Source organism: Pteropus vampyrus, unplaced genomic scaffold (genome assembly GCF_000151845.1).
Source record: "Pteropus vampyrus isolate Shadow unplaced genomic scaffold, Pvam_2.0 Scaffold19, whole genome shotgun sequence".
NCBI classification, from domain to species: domain Eukaryota; kingdom Metazoa; phylum Chordata; class Mammalia; order Chiroptera; family Pteropodidae; genus Pteropus; species Pteropus vampyrus.
The window spans coordinates 13,959,012-13,983,873 of record NW_011888800.1 but is presented as its reverse complement, the minus strand read 5'-3'; the positions used below and the strand labels follow the sequence as shown (position 1 = coordinate 13,983,873).

The 24,862-nt window shown below is 32.7% G+C and overlaps 1 protein-coding gene across 2 annotated transcripts in view; it reads left to right on the top strand.

Annotated features, from left to right (window-relative positions):
- The window catches only part of TRPM7 (transient receptor potential cation channel subfamily M member 7), a 101,823-nt gene extending 83,003 nt beyond the window's left edge, over positions 1–18,820 (top strand). Inside the window, exons 29-40 of one of the 2 annotated variants that reach the window (XM_023527845.1) lie at positions 701–797; positions 2,944–3,014; positions 4,511–4,545; positions 6,496–6,521; positions 8,527–8,577; positions 8,657–8,722; positions 9,352–9,635; positions 9,762–9,844; positions 9,993–10,198; positions 13,014–13,065; positions 13,165–13,271; positions 17,654–18,820. In XM_023527845.1, the coding sequence (XP_023383613.1) occupies positions 701–797; positions 2,944–3,014; positions 4,511–4,545; positions 6,496–6,521; positions 8,527–8,577; positions 8,657–8,722; positions 9,352–9,635; positions 9,762–9,844; positions 9,993–10,198; positions 13,014–13,065; positions 13,165–13,271; positions 17,654–17,658 (1,083 nt within the window). In that variant the 3' untranslated portion in view covers positions 17,659–18,820. Of the gene's footprint in view, positions 1–700; positions 798–2,943; positions 3,015–4,510; positions 4,546–6,495; positions 6,522–8,526; positions 8,578–8,656; positions 8,723–9,351; positions 9,636–9,761; positions 9,845–9,992; positions 10,199–13,013; positions 13,066–13,164; positions 13,272–17,606 lie in introns of both variants that reach the window. The other variant, XM_011355104.2, reaches the window with a different exon arrangement.
- The last annotated feature ends 6,042 nt before the right edge of the window (positions 18,821–24,862 follow it).

Sequence of the window (24,862 nt, the reverse complement as noted above, 5' to 3'; positions counted from 1 at the left end):
GAAACTTTTAAAAGTCTGTTTATGTTCTCACATCACTTAATAAGCTCAGATGAACTCCAGATTTAAATGTAAACATTCAAATCATAAAAAAACTTAATAGAAATATTAAGTCAGTAAAGCCAAAGGGGTTTTGTAAACACGAATAGAAGATATTAATGGAAGGACGTAAAGAGGAGATTTAAGTACCTAAAAATGTAAAGCATAGATAAGTCAAAACAAATTTGAAAAAAAATTTTGATTTGACAAATAATGATCAGATAAATGTTTTGTTATATAAACAGCTCATACAAATCAATAAAAATGCGACCAAAACTCTCAAAAAGAAATCACTCCTCCACTCTGTCACCCTCCAGACCTCTATTATCACTATTTCAGTGTTTGTGTAAATAGCTTTTCCTTTTTTCAGTGAATTGATAAATGTTTTATCATTTCCCCCACAGTTTTCTAAGTTTTTCCCTAGATATTTCATAAACTTTATATAACTATAGAAAAAGATTTATTCAGATGGATTTATGAACAATATCGAGTAGGATATTTTGAAGCAGTTTTTTGAGATTGATATTGAAAAAACTAACTGTAATCTGTAGTATACCCTTTGGCGTCTAGGTAGAATAATCATGTAAAAACTAAGTAGGTTTTAGGACAGTGATTTGAAATTCAGTTCACTTGTTTTTAAATTGTTTATATGTACAATATGCAGAATGATATTCCTTCCGAAAACACTTTGAAACACCTGAGTTCTCATGCTGGATTTACTAAGTGTCACAAAACTTCTGTTCCTCTTCATTCAGAACAAGGTGAGTATTTTGACTATGTGAATTATGTTAGTAAACATACACATTTAAGCTTTAAATGTATTTTATGTATGTCACATACCCAAGCAATGAATGTTTCAGGAGTCAGAAAATGATGATTCTGGTCCATCATTGTAGTTCTGACCTTGAATAAAACACAGAAGCCTAACATTCTGATTCTTTGTTTTACAAATTGTAAAAAAAAAAAAAGAGTCCCTAAAGATGAAATACAAAGTCTTGCTTTTTATAAATCTGCTAATTTTAACTTTTACAAATGAATCTGTTGTTTTAATCTGTACAGTCATTAAGTCAGCATATTTTTCTAGTTTAACTTTTAAAAATAGCTAATACATTTTTTGGTTCAAATTAAAATACACAAACACACATAGGCAGTTTGAAAATCAGTCTCTTTTTCACCCCCACATGTAAGTACTGTAGTTTTTGTTTATCCTCTGGAGTTTCATGCTTGTTCAATCATATATGACAGTACAGTCTTTTTATCTTTCATCTTTTATGTAAAAGGTAGCATACCATGTTGTTCTGTACCTTTAAGTTTTCACTTAAAGATTAAATGGCCTGGGAATGTCATGTTTTTTATGAGTCAAAGTTAAATATGCACATATTCAACTTTTAAGTTATGTGCCTATCAGGTTCTTTAAGAAAAACATCACTACCTTGTTCTTACTATTTTTCCTTTCAATCTCTTTTGGTATACTACAATATCAAGTTGGGTTAATTTCAGAAGAACAATTTGGTTTAACATTCAAAAATATAATTAATGCATGATAATAACAAATTAAAGAATCATATAATCATCTCAATAGCTGCAGAAAAGGCATTTGATGAAATTCAACATCTATTCATGATTAAAACACTTAGCAAAGAATAGAATGGAGTTTCCTTAATCTGAATAAAGGATATCTACAAAAGTTATCACAAATATCATACTTCTTAATGAAAAATTAAAATTCCTAAGTGAGGAACAAGACAAAGATTCTGGCTGTTACCATATCTATTTAACATTCTAGTCAGAGAAATCAAGGAAGAAAAAGAAATGAAAGTATTAGAATGGAAAAAGTAAAACTCATTATTTTTAGATAATATAGATGTTATTTCTGAAGTTAGCATGCTTATAATTTTACATCCTCATATTTCAGTTTTAGGCAATATCTATTGACCTCTCACTGAAGATTGAACTCTTGGCCCACCCCCAGCTCTCTGTTCCCCACAACATACAAATGCATGCACATATGCCTTTGCTGTTTCCCACTAATATAGTTATATCATAATTTTGATTAGATAAATACTAGATTCTCTGCTATGTGACTGAATTTCTTCAAGATGTCCAAATATATAATATATTCTGTCAGTTTCAGCATCTTGAAAATTTTGCCCAGAATCTTTTAATACGGTCTTTTTGCCTTCTACACCTGGAACACAACTTTTGTTCTAAGATTTCCCTTCACCATTCGTTGTGAGGTTTTCTTTTATTGTATCATAAAGTCGTAAATTCTCTCTTGACTAAAAAAATTAAATTGGGGAAAAGATGAACTATTTTTGCCATTACTGTAAAATGATACATGTATAAGATTACTAATTGTAACGTGTGTTATAGCAAGTGATTGAAATCAGACCAAATGTCTATCTGTAGGAGTTTGGTTAAATAATTATTGTATATCTATAGTATGAAGTTCAGTGTAGTATCAGAATAAAATAGAGAAGACCTCTGTGTACTGATAAAGAAGGATCTCCAAGATCTCATAGTTAAACCCCACAAGGTATGTAGTATATATTATGCTACCTTTTATATAAAAGGAAAAGAAATTAAGAAGGGGATTATACATAAACAGACATAAACACAAAATATCCCTGGAAGGATACGCAAGAAATTTGGGAACAGGGGAAGAGCAAGATTTATTTCTTTATACTCTTATTTCTTATTGCCTTTTCACAAAAATAAATTGAATAATATCGGTATCCTACCAAGAGACCCATGGGCCTCATGTAACTATTATGTTCAGCAATGTTACAGAGACGATAACTTATGAAAGTAATACTATACCTAGAAACACTGTGTTTGGTTAGTCGATTGTAAAAAAGTTTTAGTTGTATAACTTTTATTTAAATTTTTTTTTCAATTTTCTTCAAGTGGAAAGTGGCAGTAGAAGGCCATCTACAGAAGAAACTCATGAAGTAGATTCCAAAGCAGCTTTACTACCGGTTTGTACATTTTAATTAAATGCATGTTTTTAAATACATATTTATTAGAGAACAACTAAAAGATGGTGATATTTTGAAGTTCTATCTAGCTTGCAAAAGAATTTTTACCTTAGAAAACTGACATCATCAGTTTATGGTAGAAGTTACAGAAAAGAGTTTCTGTAGTGAATTGTCAGTAATTTTTAAAGAAAAATGTATGCAAAAAAAAAGGAAGGCAGGAATCTCTTTGAATTTGAAACTAATTACATGAAGTCATTCCCAGCCATTCGAAGTAATATTTGATTTTACCAACACTCTTTAAAAGCAGACTTTGGTAGAAAGCAGAATAATTGTTCCTTTATAGTTAAGTATAGAAGTCAGTGCTCTTAATTATGACCCTGGGTTGTCAAGAACATATTAATTTATATTCTGCTGTAAGGAGACAGATTATATTAAAAATTATTTCAATGGGAAAGTGGGTTAGTGAACAGAGAGTTTCACAGTAAAAGTTCCTTCTTTCTGGAAGGACCCCTCCTGACCCTAAGTTGCCCAGTTTTGCCATATAGTTCCATTGAAAATAACCTCACAATGCCAAATTACAAAACTCATGGGAGTCAATTTATACAAATAGTATTAGACCTCTAATAACTGAAGATAGTAGAATTAATTGATTACAGATTATAAATTATGATTAAAGCCACAAATGATGAAAATATTACAAATATGGATAAAAAAATATACTACTCAAAAAGATTGGCAAATTTGAAAAAAATCTAGAAATAAAAAATAAGTTATTGAGGGTGAAAATAACAGATTACACATAGCAGAACAGTGAATTACTAAATTGGATTAGAATGTAACATAGAATTATAATTAGGTGGAAAATGTATTAAATGTGAAGAGACATGGAAAATACCTCTAAATTGGCCTTGAACAAATAGACAGAATTTGAAGAGATTATAAATGGCTTAGAATTTTGCAAATTGATGAAGTATATGAAGATTCAAATTCAGGAAGCATAAGTTCTAAACTAGGGAAGTAAAAAGTCCACAGCTAGAAATGATATTATAAAACTGCAGAATAAAAACCATATGCAGGTACATACACAGAAAAAGCCTTTCATGAAATATGCCTAAACATTATTAGTGATTTCTTTGTTCACAGTTTGCATGATTTTAATTTTTCTTTTTATATTTTGATATGTTTTTCTTTTGGCAAGGCACACATATTATCTTTAGACTCACAGAAACAAATGTGTATTTGAAGAAAATAACATAGTCTTTAGAAACAGAACCAGCTGGATTATATGTCATAGGAAATAACAGTCATGAAATTCTTTATTCCACCTTGTGGAATGGCCTCATCATAGCTATACCCATTTATTATTGTATTAGTTCAGTTTTATGAATCAATAACTTCGTATCCCTTTCCTAAAACAACAAAGCTGTTAAACAGTTATGCTTCATCTAGAGATTTTTTTTCTTTAACTTTTTGTTTGTGTTTGTTTTTGGCTAAAGGATTGGTTGCAAGATAGACCATCAAACAGAGAAATGTAAGTAAGCTTTTCCTTATTATTAGTCTATAAAATATCATAGTTATTGAATGTTATTTATTTTTATTTTTTATGTTTTTGCTCTTCTATCATCGCTGTAACACTTCTTTATCTGTAGGTAATGACTCTTTATTTTAGCATCTCCTGTCTTTACATAGAAGAGATTGAGGGAGCTCATTTATTAGGAGTTAAAGTATACATTTAAATTTATATATAGTTATATTATGTTTCACTATATATACTAAATTTCATATAGTTATAATTATAGTTATACTATAATTACAACCACTAAAATCTTCCTTATAATAATACTTATGATTTTACTTAGTTTTGTTTTCAATTTACTCTTGAATAAATTTATTCAGAGACCTAGTTTGACACTTTAGTTTTGCACTTGCGTAACTTCCCTGCCCATCATTCTAATCAGTAAACCTTGTACCTGCTTTGGAAAGCACTTTGGTAATTACAGCAGTAATACACAGCATGCATTAAAAGCCTGCATACAGGGAGATCCACTAGAAAGCTGATGTGGTAATCCAGAACCAAAAGTGGAAACAAAAGGCAATCTGACAGATAATCATCCCCAGAAAGTAAAAATTTTTAGTATAGGTTAAACGTAAAGATAAAGAAGAATAAATGACAATTTCTGTATTTCCATGGGAATTAGTATTTTAGGATTCCAAAGGACATTTAAAAGTCATCTTGTTTTGACATTCATTTGGTACTGGAAGCATGGTAGAGTTACTCTCTGATGTATAGTACTTGAAAAGGGAAAACAGTTTGAGGGAAATTATTATATATTCCAGTGTTTTCGCCATTTCCTTCTGTACATCAGAAATAGATGTGAATATATACAGGAGAAAATAAATCAAGTATCACATGAATGTGCTGTTGTTCAAATTCTTTGGGTACCCTGGCCCTGAATGGCATTTGGACGAATAGACAGAACGAATAGACAGAATTTCAGAGAATGTCTTTTATAACCAAAGCAATGGAATGTAAATAAAGAATAGGTACTTAAAGTTGATATTAACTCACCTAACAAGAGAACATTGTCTTAGGGAATGCTGACCCATGGGAGTACCTAGATAGGTGGAGTTGGTCAGCATTCTTCGGGTGCTGAGAAAAGAGTGATTTATCAACAGTATACAAATGATGCTTGGGTCAAAATACTTTCTTAAAGGAAAATTTATGTTATTAAGGTGAAAATCAACAGAAAGCGTCAGGATCAGATAGAACTGGAAAGAGACTGCTAAGATCTTTTACTCCAGAGGTCCTTTCTGGGTCTAGTCCTTTTAGTCCGTAGCAAGGCCACATAGCCATATAATGGGAAAACTATGCCTCTAACCCTTTTTTCTTGATTCCCATTCTACTCTCCTTTCCACTACACCTGTCTTCCTTATTTGCACTGGAATTGGTAGAATTAGTAGAACCTCTGCTTGGTCTCGATATGCGTTATAAATAAATATATTCAATATTGGAAAAGGTTTTTCAACATTCGAAATGGAGTTTTCCAAAATGGTATCTACTTGATGTTCTCTTAGTTCTTTGCCCATCAATTCTATTGAAGTATTTTTAGAGTCCTGTAAAGTCATTTGAAGGCATTGTTATAGTGCTGGAATGAATCTACACAAAGAGAGAACTCATAGAATATTTCACTTTATTAGTATTGAACTGTCAGGTTGGCAACAGACTACTAATAATATTTATGGAGGCATAAGTTACAGGTACAGGTTTTTGATAAAATATCTGCATTTAGATATATGCTTTATGTATGAATTTGGCATTGGCTTAAGGGAAATGGCAAATATGCAAACAGAAGTGAATCTGAATCACAGAACCCCATAATAATGTTGTATTGAATAATCATAATAACTTTATAAGATAAAAAATTATAGGAAGCCAAAACTAAAATTGTGATATAACTTACATTTTTTGGTATCTCTTTAGGCCATCTGAAGAAGGAACATTAAATGGTGAGTCCATGTGGTAGTTTTTAATGTGAAAAAATGAAGATGTGATCTATTAAAGCAAATATTACATTATCCTAGGTAAGAAAGTTTAGACTTCATGTTTTAAAAAGTCAGTGTAGTACAAAGTTCTTCCCTCAACTAGTTTCTGTTCAATATAGATATTTCATGGACACAAACTGACCGTGTGAATGATGATGTCTTTGCTATTGCCCCACCCCACTTCATTTCTACTACCCAGTCTGCTCCTTCCTTTATATTATGAATGATGCTCTTTGAGTCAGCTCTTTGAATCCTGAGTGGGAGTTATTCTTAACCCCCTTGACCTTGCACTCATAATGTCCTGTTGTATTTACCTCTTAAATATCTCTAGAATCCATCTTCTACTATACATCATGCTGCTGCTTTCAGTTCAAACTTTCATCATTTTTTAAACCTTTTATTCGTGTGTATGTATACAGAAAAATGCAAATAAGCCTCCACCTCAATGAAATACCCATGTAATCAGCACCCAGATACCAAAACAGAATATTGCCAATATCCCAGTTCCTTTTGTCGTCGTCTTGTTACAATCCCTGCCCCAAAGTAACACAGTAGTTTTGCTTCTCTGTGCATATGGGGGGGGGGGGGGGGATATAAATGGAATCATGCAATATGTACTTTCCTGTGTCTGACTTCTTCCTCCTAATATTATGTTTATGAGATTCATCAACATTGTTGTGTATAGTGGTAATTTATGCCTTCTCGCTGCTATATAGTATTTCTTTGTGTGAATATATTGAATTTACTAATCCATTCTACTATTTGATGGACATTTCAGTAGCTTCCAGTGTGTGGCTATTATGAATAGTGCTGCTATAAGCATTCTTATTCGTGATGTTTGGGAAATATATGTATGTATTTTTTGTTGGGTATATACCTTGGAATAGAATTGCTAGATGGTAGAGTGTGCATATGTTCACATTTAGTAGTTACTGCCAAATAGGCTGCCAAAATGGTTGTGCCAGTTTGGCCTTCTTTCTAGTCTAGTGTTCTGCCACCAAAATGATTCTTTTAAGAGATCTGATCTCGTCACTCCTCTGCTTTACATTTTTCCCACTGCCATCCGGTATTCTTTCTTAGCATGATGTATTTGGCTCTTAACAATTTGGTATGCCTTGCTTCTATAGCTTTACCTCCTGCCTGTATGCCTGTACTCTTGCTCACTAATTTGTAGTCTTGGTTGCATATCCAAATACTTGTAGAGAATCACTTGTATGGTGACACATTCCTATAGAATTAGAATAATTTGGATTGAGATCTGGGTAGGTATCTGTTGAAAAAGTCCCACAGGTGATTCTTATTTCAGCCTGTAACCTCTCTTCAACCAGGAGGCATTTGATACCCCTTCTCTATAGTCCTAGTTTGTGTGTGTGTGTGTGTGTGTGTGTGTGTGTGTGTGTGTGTGTACATACACATACATACATGTATTTTATACTTATCACACAGTATTAAAACTGTTAAGTAATTTTCTTCTGCAAGATAAAAGGTTCTTTTTCATTTATATTCTAGAAACATAGCAGGTTCAATTTATTTTCCATCTTTCTCACTACGGCTAAAAGTAAAGTCCTCAGTTACATTTAAAAATGGAGGAGGGGCTTTGGCAGAAGTTCATCTTCTCATGGCCAACCCACTAAAATGGTTACGTGGCTATAGGCCTCAGCCTCCAGAGGTTGGAAGCTAAAAGATATTTTTCTTTTTGATTAGGGGGTACAGGGAAAATGTAGTTATAGGAGAGTGTGAAACATGTGCTTTTCCCCTTCAGACGCCTAAGTGCACAGCTACCACTAACCTGGCATAATGAAATAGGGTAATATGGCACATGATGGACATGTTTTATTACTTGTTTTTTTTTCTGTTTTTGTGAATTGTTTACATCAAGTAAACAGGGTGATTATATGAGACTGAGCAAAAGTTTATAAGGCATTAGTACTTTCAAAAGGGTTTCATTTATTTATATTCGCCATTTTAGGTCTTGCTTCTCCATTTAAGCCAGTTATGGATACAAATTACTATTACTCAGGTCAGTAATATTAAAAACAAAATTTAATAATATTTTTTGCTATTAGAGATTTCATTATTTCTCTCTCATTTTTATGCAGCTGTGGAAAGAAATAACTTGATGAGATTATCCCAGAGCATTCCATTTATGCCTGTGCCTCCAAGAGGTAAATCCAAAAAATAAAGAAATAAAAGAGACAATATTAATATTAATATGTGATTTTAGCTGTAATGTAGAACATGGGTGATAACAGAAAGAAAAATCACATTAAGTGTCCATTTTATATAAACTTTAATTAGCCTGATTATTACACAAGTCAGATATGTTTAAATAGACAAAGGAAGCATCATCAGAAGTATTGAATTTCTCTATTTCTTGCATATCTAGAAGCAGTAGTATATTCTAATTCAGAAAAGTTCTTAATCCTTTGTCTATTAATTAATGTATAGATAAATCAACATCACAGGTTTTGTGAAACAGAGTTCTAAACTCCTTTCTAAAAGTTTAACTTAGAAGTGTTTAGAAGTCTGGTTGCTTTCTAAAAGGTTTTCTTGAAAATGTTCACAATTTCAAAAATACTTGTCCTTACTAAATACACATGAATTTAGAGATATTAGTAGATTCTTGATTTCTGAGCACTTGTTGACCTTTAATTTCTTTTATAAAACTACAACTTGGCTCATCTCTTTTATTCTTTACTTAATCTTAACCAGAGATGGCTTTCAGCTTTTATTCTGCCTTGTCATTTTTAAAGAGTCATAATTTGACTTTAAAATGTATTCATTCATGTTGCAGGTGAGCCTGTCACAGTGTATCGCTTGGAAGAGAGTTCACCCAACATATTGAATAACAGCATGTCGTCTTGGTCACAGCTAGGCCTCTGTGCCAAGATAGAGTTTTTAAGTAAAGAGGAGATGGGAGGAGGTTTACGGAGAGCTGTGAAAGTACAGTGTACCTGGTCAGAACATGATATCCTCAAATCGGGCCATCTGTATATTATCAAATCTTTTCTTCCTGAGGTGGTTAACACATGGTCAAGTATTTACAAAGAAGATACGGTTCTACATCTCTGTCTCAGAGTAAGTGCTAGTGAATACATAACAGTGGAACATTATTCGAGCTTCATTTTTTCACTTCTGATGTATAATAAACTAAACGAATCCTTTGTGTCATGTCGAAAGGGGTTTATTTTTTCTCTTCTATAGGAAATTCAACAACAGAGAGCAGCACAGAAGCTCACATTTGCTTTCAACCAGATGAAACCCAAATCCATACCATATTCTCCAAGGTAAATTTTCCTGAGCTCTTTTAGTGTTATGTGGATAGCATTGTCTTTTGATTTTCATTATTGATGCTAAATATTAAATTATTTACTCATCGTAAAGATCAGTTATTAACAAAACTGCTAGTAATATCTGTAACTATTTTTTTATAAGGTTCCTTGAAGTTTTCCTGCTGTATTGCCATTCAGCAGGACAGTGGTTTGCTGTGGAAGAATGTATGACTGGAGAATTTAGAAAATACAACAATAATAATGGTGATGAGATTATTCCAACTAATACACTGGAAGAGATCATGTTAGCCTTTAGTCACTGGACTTATGAATATACAAGAGGGGAATTACTGGTACTTGATTTACAAGGTAAATGTGTTAAAATATTGCTAAAATGAAATTGTGCAGTAGGTTCTCATTTATGTATATGAATGATATACAGAAATCTAATTTATAAATAGGTGAAATCTTAGGTCGGTAGAGTCTATTAAAAAACCAAGGCAGTAACAGCCATAGCATATAGCTGTCAGGACCCTGAATAGTGGGAACTGGCTATCTTAATTGTTATTTAGGAATAAAGATGTTTTGATAAGCAAAAACATGTAAAATCCCCTATTCTACTCTTACATGTATAGCCTTAGTGTCTTAAAAGTATGAAGACTGTTTCTTTAAAAGAGTAACAAGTAAAAAAAAAACACAAACAAAAAAAACAGTAACAAGTATCTCCTTTGCTCTTGGTGTTTACTATGAACTAAACTACCTAAATATTTAGTGGATTAAAATAGTCATTTATTTGTGTATAGTTCTTTGGTTTGGGAATTTGGACAGGGCATATGAGGATGGCTCATCTCTGATGTCCCCTTGGAGAGTTCCATGGCTGGATACTAGCTTGCATAGCTTGACTGGAGTCAAAAGTCTGAGGTCTCTGTTCACTGACAGCTGACTACCTCAGTTCTCCACCAAGTGATCTCTCCACATGGCTAACTAGCTTGGGCTTTCTCATAGCATGGTAGTTTCGGGTAGCTAGATTTCTTACAGGTAGCTGGCTTCCTCCAGAGAGAATGCAGAAACTCTTAGGGACAGGCCAGGAACTGGCTCAGATTCCTTCTGCCGTACTTTACTGGTCAAGGCAAGTAATAAGGACAGCCCAGATTCAAAAAGTAGGGAATAAATTCTAGCACTTGGTCAACAGACCAGCATGTTACAAGGAGGGAAAAACTGATCATATAGCCATTTTTGTTGACAGTGTGCCATTCATGTTTAAAAAAAATTGTGGCTGGAAGAGGGCAGATTTGCTTAAGAAATGTTCGTGCAACTTCGCAGTAGGATCAGAGGAAAAGTAAAATTGAGCAAGTTACCAGCTCTGCCTAGATAATACTTACACGTTATAGCTTTCATTATTTTTTCCCTAAAGAGCAGCCTTAATTTCAAATGTTGACAGACCAGATTTCAAAGTCACATAAGAACAGTTGTTTAGAATGCTTATCACTTGATGACTTCTTTCATTATGTAGATAAAATTGTAAAATATTTGTTGAAAAGCAAACAATTGGTATTGTCAGCTCAAGAAAGAAAAGCTGTGTAAAAATACCTATTCTTTTTTTTTAGTAGTTCATCGTTTTACATATATGATTAAGTGGTTTATATAGTGAAAATCCAATTAAATGAAAAGGATCTTAAAGTATATTCTTAAGTATCATTTAATTATCTCCAAACATGTGTAGGAAGTAAGACTAAACAGATTTTGTCTGAATTGTTAATTAAAAAGATGTCAATTATTTTCAGTAAGCAAAGTAGTTGTGATGTTTTCTACATAATTAATATGTTCATGGGGCCATTTTTCATAGAATATTATAGATGATTACTACAAACAAGTTAATGTAGAAAAATATAAAGAACAAAGTGTTGTCTTTACTGCTTTTTTTACTTCTGAAGACAAATACATAAACAGGAGCTTTTTTTCTTATTTTTAATCATTTTGTGCTGTGATTTTTCCCCAACTGGGATCGTGCTGTGTGTGTGTATATGTGTTTGTGTGTGTGTCTGTTTTCTTCACTTATTTTTTTCTACCTAACAATATATTATGGGCATCTTCCGGGTCATTACTAAAAATCTGAGTTATCCTTTTTAATAGTTTCTGGATAGTCCATAGTAGAGAAGTATAGCATGATTTACATTCACCCTATTTGTAGTTTTTGGTTTGGGTTTGGGTTTTTTGTTTTTGTTTTGCTATTACAAACAGTGCTGCTACAAACGTTCACGTACTCTTATTTCCATAAAGTAGATTCCTAAATTGGCTTATTAAGGAGAGATGAGTCAACTTTAATACCAACTGCCAGGTTTTTTTTAAGAGATTGTAGGAATTCATACGCAACACTGTGTGCAAGCACCCATTTCTCCACAATCTCCCCAGTACTGAATATTCTTAATTTTTGCAAATCTGATGAGCAGAAAGTAGTGCCATGTTTTCATTCGGGCTTTTTCTCTTGTGAAATCGTAACCATCTTATTAGATTTCATTCTAATTGGTTAAATATTTATGATTATTCATATGTCAGTTGATGTTCTTTATGTGAATGAATAGATGAGAGAGACTGAAAAGTGAAAAGATTTATTCATACTTTTGACACCTCTGGGGAGGGCTGGAGGTAAAGGAAGATATTCATAATCTTATTCTTTATATAATCTGACTCTTTTGCAAGAAGATATATTCATATGTTAGTACGTGATTTTTTAAAATCAAAAACACTTTTTAAAAAATAATAAAAATAAAAATCCAAAACACTTTTAAAATGGCCTATTGATTATGCCTTTATGAATCTAATTGTTCTTTGTTAACTGAGGTAAAACAAGGGCATATCATGTAGAATTTAAGAGGAGATATTTGCTTGCAACTTTGACCCTGTTTTAGCAGAAGCTGGTGCCACCAGGAGCTCACATGCATACTTACCAACTATGACATTTAATTCTTTTTCACATCGTAGGAGTTGTATTTGTTCCTGGTGCAATGTTGAAGTCATAAGTCAAATTATGAAATATTAAGAGAGAAACTGCACTCTTGAATAATTTAACATTCTATAATGGTTGATGATGCTATAAAATCTTTCATGACTTTTTATTATGCAAATGTCAATGTTTACATCAATTATATAATATAAATTGTCTTTTTTATATATACATATAAAGGCGTGGGTGAAAATTTGACAGACCCATCTGTGATAAAAGCAGAAGAAAAGAGGTAATAAGTTTTAATAATTTCACGAAGACATAATTTCACAGTTTTGAATTCTCCATTTCTATTTGCACAAACTTTCTCTTCTTTTGATTAATTCCATAGGTCCTGTGACATGGTTTTTGGCCCAGCAAATCTAGGAGAAGATGCAATAAAAAACTTTAGAGCAAAACATCACTGTAATTCTTGCTGTAGAAAGCTGAAACTTCCAGGTAAACATTTTCTTAATCGGTATAATGTATAAATTGTTAGCAAAGTTGGGTACTATAATACATTGTAAGGCCAGAGGCACAAATACATATTGTGGATTATAAATGGGTCTGTGCTTTCTTTCATTACTTAAAAAACACACAGTTCATTCATTTAATACATATTTATAATACATATTTATTATGTGTCTCCCGGATGCCAAGAATTGTGCTAGATGTTGACTATACAGTAGTGAACCAGATAGACACGGTCACTGTCCTCAATGGAGTTTAGTCAAATCATGAATATTGACGAGATTAACAGGGAGTTATAGGATTGTCATAAATGCCAAGCAGAAAAAACAACAGGGGAGCAGATCACCTAACACAAATTTAGAATTTAGGGAACGCTACCTAGAGAACTGACCCCTTTGCCTAAAACTGAAAGATGAATAAACTTTTGAGTTAGCTTGTCAAAAGTTGGGAAAACAGTATTCCATGAAAGCAGGAATAGGAACTGTAGAGACATTGTCTCATGATAGTAACTTCATCTCCGTATTTGAAGAACTATAAGTTACTATTGAATTAGAAGTTATAGCATAAACCAGTGGTTCTCACTCTTTGGTGGGCATAAGAATTTCCTGTGGAACTTTTTAAAAATTACAGATTCCTGGGACTCACCTCTGAACTGTGTTTTTAAAAAGTCCCTCTCAAAAAAGAAAAAAAAGGCCCTCTCATTATGATCAATAATGTAGTAGTGAAGAGATTGGACTTGGGAACCAGACTGCATTTTTTTTTTTAATTTTCATTTATTTATTTTTGAGGATTAAATGAATTGGTATTTGTGATATATTTAAAATAGTGCCAGGCACATATAAATGGTACCATTTTTTAAATTTTAATTGTACATTATTAGTATACAGAAATACCATTGATTTTTCATTCGTTTGTTTTTTCTTTTGGTATACTGACTTATATCCTGCCACCTTGCTAAACTCACTTAATTCTTCCTAGGAGCTTTTTTTTTGTAAATGCCTTGGAATTTTCTATATAGACAGTAGAGATAGTTTTATTACTTCTTTCCAACCTGTATGCCTTTTATTTTTTCTTGACTTTTTTTTAATGGCAAGGAATTCCAGTACAGCGTTGAACAGGAATAGTGAGAATAGTAGACATCTTTGTTTTTGTTCCTGATATTAAGGGGAAAACATTCAGCCTTTCACTGTGAAGATGGTGTTCGCTATAAAGGATTTTGTAGATGTACTTTATTAGGTTGAGGAAATTTTCTTCTACTCCTCACATCTTGAAAATGCTTATCAAATGGTTATTGAATTTTATAAAATGTTTTTTCTGCATCTACTTATATGATTATTTGATTTTTCTTCTTTAATTGGTAATATTATGCTGTATTACATCGACTGATTTTTGAAATGTTGAACCAGTCTTGAATTTGCAGGACAAACTCCATTTTGTCATGATATGTTATGCTCTTTATGTATTGCTGGATTCAATTAGCTGATTTTCTTGAGGATTTTCGCATCTGTGTTCATGAAGAATATTGATCTATGGATTTTTTTTCTTGTGCCTTTTTTTGTTTTGGTATCAGGATGATACTAACTTTAAAAATAATTTGGAAGTGTTCATGCCTCTTCTGTTTTGGGGAATAGATTGTATAGAATTGATATTATCCCTACTTTAAATGTTTGGTAGGATTATCTAGTAAAACTATCTCAGTCTGAAGTTGTTTTTGTCAGATTGTTTTTAGCTAAGAGTTTATTTTTTAAATAGAGGGCTGTTAGGTTATCAGTTTCTTTTTGAATGAGTTTTAGTAGTTTGTATCTTTCAAAGAATTAGTTCATTTTATTTAAATTTTCAGTTTTAAAGGCATAGTTATTTATATCTTTTTAATGTTTGTAGGGTCTGTGGTGAATTATCTCACTATGGTAATTTCTGCGTTTTATTTCTTGGTTAGTCTGGTTAAGGTATATCAATTTTAATGATACTTTCAAAGCACCAGCTTTTGTTTTCATTGTTTTACTCTGTTTTCTGTTTTCAATTTTATTGGTTTATTCTCTTTATTATTTTCATCTTTCTGTTTGTTCTGGGTTTAGGTTTCCTCTAGTTTGTTAAGGTAAAAGCTTGGATTATTGATTTGAGACCTTCTTTTCTAACAGAAACATTCAGTGCTACAAATTTCCCTCTAAGCATTGTGTTAGCTGCATCCCATAAATTTTGATATGTTTTATTTTTGTTTTTATTTACTTTAAAATATTTCTCATTTCTCTTGAGATTTCCTCTTGACCTTTGGATTACTTAAAAGTATCTTTTTTAGTTCTTAAATATTTAGAAAAATTTTAGTTATCTTTCCGTTATCGATTTCTTATTTAATTTCATTGTAATAAGAGAACATGCTTTATATGATTTTAATTAAAAAAAATTTTTAGCCATATATAGTCTCTGGTGAACATTGCATATGCACTTGAGAATATTTTGTTGGGTGGTGTATCTATAAATGTTAACTAAGGAAAGTTTGTGATAGTGTTTAGGTTTTTTATTCTTGCTAATTTTCTGTCCACTTGTTCTGTTGATTATTTAGAAAGGAGGTGTCTAAGTATAATTGTGGATTTATCTATTTTGTCTTTTAGTTCTATCAGTTTTTCCTTCATGTGTTTTGAAGCTTTGTTATTAGCTGTATACACATTCATAGTTATGTCGTCTTGGTGAATTGAATTGATTTTTTTATCATTTTGTAATGCTGTGGTAATTTTCCTTGTTCTTAAGTCTACTGTCTCTGATATTAGCATAGATACTCTAGCTATCTTTTGATTAGTGGTTTCATCAGATGTCTTTTCCCATTCTTTTTACCTACATGTATTATGTTTAAAGTGGGTTTCTTATAAATAGCATATAGTTGGGTCCTTGGTTTAATTCTCCTATATGCCTGAAACTCTCCACAACTAATTTCATCCTATCCCATAGCCATAAATGCAGACTACATATTGATAGTACCAAATTTAACTGAAGCCTTAACTTCTTGCCTGAGCTCTTATTTCTATATTTAGTTTTCTGCATTTCTACTTGGATACCCTAAAGCATCTTTATAAGTAGCTTGTTCATTCTGGAACTTTTGACTTTTACTTCCCACCCTTATTCACAAAGCTCTGCTTCCCCATGTCATTAATGGTTACCCAATTGCTCAGACTCTAAACCTAAAAGGTAACCAATTCCTCTTTTTCTCTCACCTTTCAAAACCAATCTGACAAATTCTGTCTACTCTTAATTCTGAAATCTTCATAGAGTTCATTGATTTCTCTTCATCTACATTGCCACCGTTTTGTTTCCTGGATTCTTGTCAATTGCCCAACAAGACTTCACATGACAATCAGAATAGGCATTGAAAACAAATCTGATTATTTCTGCCTTAAGACTGCTTAATATCTTCTAGTAGTTTTTCATTGAAATCTGTACTTCTTACTATAGCTTGCATCCCTTAAATCAGGGGTTAGTAAACTTTTCTGTAAAAGGCAAGGTAGCAGATAATTTACGTTTTGTGAGCCATATGGCCTGTATCACTAGTCACTACAATGGTAGAACTAGGTAGCTAGTTCTGCCTAGTTATACCATTGTTCTGTAGTGCAGAAATAGGCATGGAGAATCTATAAACCAATGACTTGCTTCATTCCAATAAAACTATTTACAAAAACAGTTGGCCAGATTTGGCCCACAGACTGTTGTTTGACAACCTTTGGCCATTAACTGCTGCTTGACTTCATTTTCTAATAGTCTTCCCCTCACTCACTATATGCAAGCCACACTGTCTTCATGCCATTCTTAGAACACACCAAGTCCATTTCCTTCTCATAGTTTGCAGTTAACCTTCTCTCTGCCTAGAACACTCCTCCTAGAACTTTGATATGTCACTTCTCAGTATTCAGGTCTTTTCCGCCCAGCTCTGTCTAAAAGAATCACCTTATACCATTTCTCAAGTGGCCTTCATCACACTGTCGTCTTACTACTAATAATTCTGTCATTTTTCTATTTGTTTTTCTTTACCCACTAGAATATAAGCTCCATGAGAGCAGGAACCTTGTTTGCCTCGTTCATCATTATGTTTTCATCAGTATGTTTTCATACTTATGTGCATTATTAACTCATGGTCACAGTGAAATAATTATTTGATAAATGAATGAGTGATTTCATTTTTATATGTATCAGTTTTGTGACTTTTGAATTTATAATAACCTGGTAGAAAATAGATCTGGCATATTTAGAGGAAAACAAATATAGAAATGTTCTTAATTTTCTGTTTCTAATAAGTAATGACTTTTTCTTTCTTTTTTGTTGGGGTGGTGAATATAGACCTGAAGAGGAATGACTATACACCTGATAAAATTATATTTCCTCAGGATGAGCCTTCAGATTTGACTCTTGGAAAATCTGAGCCCGGAAATTCCACCAAAGAATCAGAATCAACTAATTCTATTCGTCTCATGTTATAACTGAATCATTGGTTTTGCCTACACCTCATACCAATGTTACTGTGTCACTTTTCCTTCACGAGGAAATTATTTGGTAATAGAGAAAAGTGTGTACAAATTAAGTATGCTGACTGGCACAGGTAAAATGACCTGATTAAACTAGTCAGTCAGGGACTCTCTGTGGAATACAGCTAGCAGCTGTTTAAGGTAAAGGAAAATTAGTATTTATAACTTTTTAAAGGGCTCTTTTTAGCAGAGGATTTCATTTGATTTTGTTCTGATGAGGGTGATACCCTCTCTTATGTGGTGCAATACCATTAACCAAAGTTAGGTGTTCATGCAGATGTTATTGGCAGCTGGTTTACTGCCATTCAGCTAGTGAAATGAAATCACCTAGCCTTTTGGTTAAATGGCAGTCAGGCGTCTTCCTCAGTATGTTTTAGTGTGTTCAGTGATGATGTTACATAGTTCCCAACTAGGTGCTGCTGGCCACGGGAAAGGCGACTTGTAATTCTAGTTTCACAGGGATAAAAGAAGCCTGAGCTGAAAGACATTTCCTAAGAGGGACTTTATGAATCAGGGTTAGGCTCCATATTTTAAAGGTAGAGCCAGTTTTTTGTTAAATAGAGCCCTTAATTGTGCGAAAGTATTAGCGTTTTGTTTTGTTGTTTTTTTTTAAATATATATATTTTTTATCAAGTCATTGTTAAGTAGAAGAAAGCCATGGTAGACTGGTATAACCTAAATATATCAAAGGAGAAATTTAACGCATTTTTCAAGAGAAGCTACCTTGTGAGAAAAGTTAAAGTGCTTTTTTCCTGTTTATATCTGTAATGAAAACCTGGAAGTTATATACTTCTCCAAAGATTTTTTTGACCAGTATATCAAATCAGGATGTAAACATGAACTCTTGCATATATTTAATATTGTGTAGGAACATCTGAACATGAATTTTGTTTGTGGTACTTACTTAAGAACTTGAGTTGGATTATCATTATGTCGGGAGATTGCAATGCAACTTTATACCAATAAAATGTTATTTAACTGTCCCAGGTATTGTTGAATATTGAACAAAAAGAAATGCTTTTCATCTGACTAAAGTTTTATGCTTTGATTTATTTTTCATTTTTTTTCCATTTCATTTGTTTCCTAGGTACTAATTTTAATTTTATTTGGGAGGGAGCAGTGTAAATCTTATTTGTATTCAGTAGTGTATCTTATAGATACAGATGAGGCAAGGAGAGATAAACTGTTTAGTGTTTAATATTGATGGGGGGAGAAAGAAAAAATGTATTAAAGATATTATACTATATACATTTTGTATATCATTAAATCTTTAAAAGAAATTAAATAAATTTATTCTTGTTTACAAATGTTTAGTGAGTTTTAATCTCAAAAATTACATATTTTCAGTGTTAATTTGTTTTCAGAGGATCAGTTTTTTTAAAGGAACCATTTGTACACCTGTGCTTTTTGATCCCCTGTCCTAGACAGTGTTTAAAGTGATCTTGGTTTCCTCCTGTTTTGATTTTTTTAATCTTCTAGGATGTCAGAAAATGGGGGTATGGATTATCTATTGATGTTTAATTTTATGTCAGTTATTTTTACAAGATAATAGTAGTGAACATTATTTAGTGCTTAATAGGAGCCAGGTATTACTCTCAATATTACATATATATTAACCCATTTATTTCTTATAACAATCCTATGAAATAGGTGTTATTATATTTTACCAGTTAGAAAATCAAGGTATTAGGTAAAGTAACTCTCCTAAGATTTTTAAAATTGGTAAGTAGCAGCACTAGGATTCAAACCCAGGTGGACTGGCTTTCATTTATGCTCTTGAGCCCCATGCTATATTGACTTTTAAGCAGGACCACTGATGGTTTCTGTGCTACTTTCTGGTTACTTTTCTAAAACAAATCTACTTTCTTACCTTTTTTGGTTAATTCTAGAAAGTAACAGTTTACCTGAAAACATTTATTTATCCCAAAAAAGTATTGTCTTTCTTTAGATACTGAAGTTTATCATTATTACTGAAGGTGTCATTTGCTTAATCCCTTTAACATTTTCTTCTCAGTCTCATCCTACTGAGAATAAACTTTATCCCTTTACCAGATTACTTCTTAAAGCATCTTTTGCAGGTGTTCAGTGTGGATGATATATGTGAGCCATTACTGTTTCAAAAGTAACACATGTTGATTGCACTAAAACATTAAAAGATTTTAAAATGTAAAGAAAAATATAAAAATTACCCTCCTTTCTCACCTTTAAGTTGAACTGTGTTGCTTTTATTGGTACTATCTGTCTTTTTACCCCCTTAGACTGTATGCTTCGCAGAGGGAAGGACCCTAAGGATTTTTCACTACTGTAACACCAAAGACTTTGCATAGCATGGTTTATAATAAGCACATCATTTTTTAAAAAATTATCGTTTTAAAAATGTTTTTCTACATTACCAGACTCTCTCAAGGAAGACAGATCATAGTGATATAGTCTTGTGTGCTTAAGTAGACAACCAAGGCAAGAGTACCGAATAAATAGCTGTTAGTCACTTAGAAGAGAGATCAAATAATTATTTGCAGAGAAGGATGCATCTATGGGTAGGAATTTTGTGATCTTCTTATTTACCACATCTGTGCTGATTGTTTCCTAGCTATGTTTTTTATCTGTATTTGAGGAACCCAGATTCTCAGACCTGTCACAACTAGCACTTAAATACTTAGTAATTATGTATTGGAGTGAAACCTCTTAACCACCACGTGTCTCTCAAAACTAGATCATCTATTACCAACTAAGAGCTGTCATGTTTATTTTTGTTATTTCCATTACTGTCTTGCTGGAGTTTGTAGAGTATAGGTGCTCAATAAATACAAGTACTGCAGAATATTTCCAGTATTAGATGATCTGTGGGCTTTTTCTTAGAAAAATCCCAAGCTAAGGATCTGGTCCTCTCTGGAATATGTTTTACTCCTTCTAGGCTCTTCAGAAATTCCTCAAAGCAGAATTTCTCCCTGGGGTCCATGATTTCAATCATGGTGATCATAGGCAGGGAGGGTTATTCTTCAGAAAAGCCACATACTCCAGCTTACAGTAAACAGTGCCAATCAAACAGATACTTTTTGTTAAGCCCTGCCGCACCCCACATTTAGCTCTCTCCTTTGCAGTCATGTACCTCATAAAAGTGTTCAGTTGATGACAACTGCATATACCAGGGTGATCCCATAGATAATAATGGGGCTGAAGAATTTTTATCGAGACGCATTACTCATGTTTGTTGTGATACTGGCATAAGGAACCTCTGCTGCCAGTCACATGAAAGTGTAACAGTTATGTATAGTACATAATACTTGATAATAAAAACTATGTTGCTGCTTTATGTACTTACTATATTTTTTATCATTATTTTAGAGTGTACTCTTTCTACTTATAAAAAAAGTTTGCTCTCAAACAGTATGCCGTGTTAACACTGGCAGCAGTCTCATACTGCTCGTGTTTACTGCATCTCTTGATTGTATCATGTTCTCTTGTGTTTAATTTACTCTTATGTTTTGTACAGTAATATGTACTAGGTTTGTAGCCTAGGAGCAACAGGCTATGCCACACAGCCTAGGTGTGAAGTAGGCTGTACCATCTAGGTTTGTTTAAAAGTGTACTCTGTGATGTTTACACACGATAAAATCACGTAATGATGCATTATCCTCATTGTTAAGGGGTGTGTGTCTATACTTGTTTTTGTCTTGGAATTTCTGTGCAGTCCTGTGTTATGAAACTTCTTTCATTTTAATTATAAATGTCATTTTAATTATAAATGTATATATTTCTAAAACTAATATCTTTATACCTAAAAAATTAAGTTTCTTAATATCAGATAATATAATCATTCTCAAACCCTTTTTTTTTTTTTTTTACAATTTGCTTGAGTCAGGACCCAGTTAAGATTTATGCCTTGCAATTGCTTGATTTGTCTTTAAAGTCTCTCTTAATATATAGGTTTCTTCTTCCATTTTTTTTCTAATTTATTTTTTGAAGAACCAGCTTATTTGTTCTAAAAAGTTTCCCACAGTCAGGATTTTGCTAATTATTTCCCTTAGATGTCATTTTTACATGTTTCTGTTTCCTGTATATGCTATAAACTAGTTAGGTGTAGAAGCTTGGTCAGATTTGAGATTATATTTTTCATAAGAGAGCTTCGTCGGCAGTGTTGTATACTTCCATTAAGAAACACGGGTTGTCTTTTTTATTGTGATTGCCTAGATTTATTAATTAGGTCACTGGTTTTCAAAGTGGACCACAGACTCTGAGGGTCCCCAGGACACTTTTCACAGGCCCACAAGATCAAAACTTCTCATAATTCTAAGGTAGTAATGGCCTTTTTCACTAGGTTGAAAGTTTACTGATGGGGTAAAATCATTGTTGGGTAAAACTGCTGGTACTTTAGTGTGAATCAAGGCAGTAGCACCAAACTGTACTAGTGGTCATGTTCTTCACCCTCACACCACAGTTTAAAAAAAGTTTATTTCATTTAAAATGCCTTTGATGAAGTAATAAGTTAATTTTTAATTACCCTTGACCCTTGTATACTTTTCTTTAATATTCTGTGGAACAAAATGAAAAATAAGCATAAAACACTTTTTTTAAATTAAATTTATTGGGGTAACAGTGGTTAATACAATTATATAATTTTCAGGTGTACATTATAATTTGACATCTGTATATTCTATTGTGTGTTTACCACCCAAAGTCCAGTTTCCTTCAGCTACCATATATTTGATCCCCTTTACCCACTTCACCCTCCCCCTACCCCCCTATATTTAACCCCCTTTGCTCCATCTACCTCTCCCTTCCCCTACTCCCTACCCTCTGGTGCATAAAACACTTTGCTGCATAATGAAATGCGATGATTGTCTCAGAGAAAAACACTTATGTAATTATGTGAGTTGGGAACTGAATTAGTCCTTTCATTGAACATCATTTCTACTTGAAAGATTTCATGACTGGCAGACAAACCACAGTTATTCAGATGAGTATTTGGCAGAAGAATAATACTTGTTAATGCTAAAGTTAGAACTTTCAAGAGAAACTTGGAATTTTGGAAAACTTGCCTTTTAACACCAGTGGCACAACAGATTCTCAATACTTTTCTAATGAAATCAGTGTTGATTTAACAGTGGTCGTTTTTGATAGTATATAAAGAAATTTGTCAGTGTTTGGAAGATCCGTGTAACAACCAATATTTTCCAAGTGATCTATGCATGGTATTTAAAATAACACATGAGTGAAGATCTAGCAGAGGAGAAGTTTATAGGCTTTCAGATTCTAAACTGGTTCGCCTTTAGAAAACTACTTGTACAATTTTGGTGGTGTCTCAAATAAGAATATCCACAATTACCTCAAAAGGTTATTAAGGTACTCCTCTCCCTACAAAGCTACAGTAATCAAGACTGTGTGTAACAGCATATAGGTCAGTAAAATAAAATTGAGTCCAGAAGTTTATGATTGATTGATTTTTGACAAGGGTACCAAAACAACTCAATGGGGGAAAATAGTCTTTTCAGTAAATTGTTCGGGAACAAACTAGAGAGCTACATGTATATTATGAAGTTGAACCCCTACTTCACACCATATACAAAAATTAAAATAGATCAGAAACTTAAATTTAAGAGCCAGATGAAGAAAACAGGGGTAAATCTTCGTAACCTTGGATCAGGCAATAGTTTCTTAGGTATGACACCAATAACAAAAGCAACCAAAGGAAAAGAACAAATTGAAATTCAAAATTTAAAAATTTCGTTCTTCAAAATATACCATCAACAGCAAAAAGACAACTCAGAATGGGAGAAAAATTTTACAAGTATATCTGATAAAAGACCTGTATAAAGAACTACAATTCATCAATAAAAAGACAATTTAAAACTGGGCAAAACATCTGAATAGAATTTCTCCAAAGGAGACATATAAATAATCCAGCAACACATGAAAAGATGTTCTACGTCATTAGCCATCAGGGAAATTCAAATAAAAACTACTGCAACGAAATACCACATCACACCCACTAGGATAGCGAGAATCAAGATGATAAGTGGTGTACAAGGATGTGAAGAAATTGGAACTGTTATACTTTGCCAGTAGGAATTTAAGTGGTGTAGCCACTTTGAAAAACAGTCTGGCAGTTCCTCAGAGGTTAAACATGGAGTAACCATATGACATAGCAATTTTACCCCTGGTTGTATTCCTTAGAGAATTAGAAATATGTCTACACAAAACTTTGTACATGAATGTTCATAGCAGCATTATTGATAATACCCCCAAAAATAGAGACAACCCAAATGTCCAACTGATAAATATACGGTATATCCATACAATAGAATATTATCTAGCAATAAAAAAGGAAGTACTGATATATTCTACAGCATTTTATGCGCCTTTCAATTCTGTAGCTATTGCATATACACTGCAATGCAAAATGGAGCTGGACAGACTTGGATTCTCATTCTTGCTTTGCCACTTATTCCACGAGTGACCAGCTAATTGAGCAAGCCTCTCTGACAATACTTACATTGTTGTGACGGTTCAATGAGTTAAGTATTCCACACATAGAGGTACTGGAATCACAGGCCTCTTTATACTACCTTCTTTCCATGGACATACCAATGAAGAGAAGAGGACATGATGGAGAATAGAGAACATTCTGAGTGATGTTTCTCTTTACAAAGGAATTTATGATCTTTTGTATAGTTAAAATATGAGCACATACTTAAGAGATACATAGATGTGTATAATGTACATCAAAGTACATAAGCTGGCTCCATAGTTATTTCAACATTTTAAGGCACTTTTAGGTTACCCTTCAAGAGTGAAGTTAAGAAAAAAAGATGTAAAAAGTAGCCATGAGTACAAATGTAAAACTAAAACATTAAGAGAATTTTAAGTGACTGTACAAATGCTCAGTCATATAGAAGTGCACATGTAAGAAAGTCAAAATAATGGGAAATAAGTGGGAAGAGTTGGACAGAGAATAAATCCAAGTGATCAACAGATTGTAAGCTATATGGAGGTAAAGACTTGTATGTTATTCACTAACACCTGGCACAGTAACTGGCACAAAGTGATGCACAATACTGTCTGGATTAATAA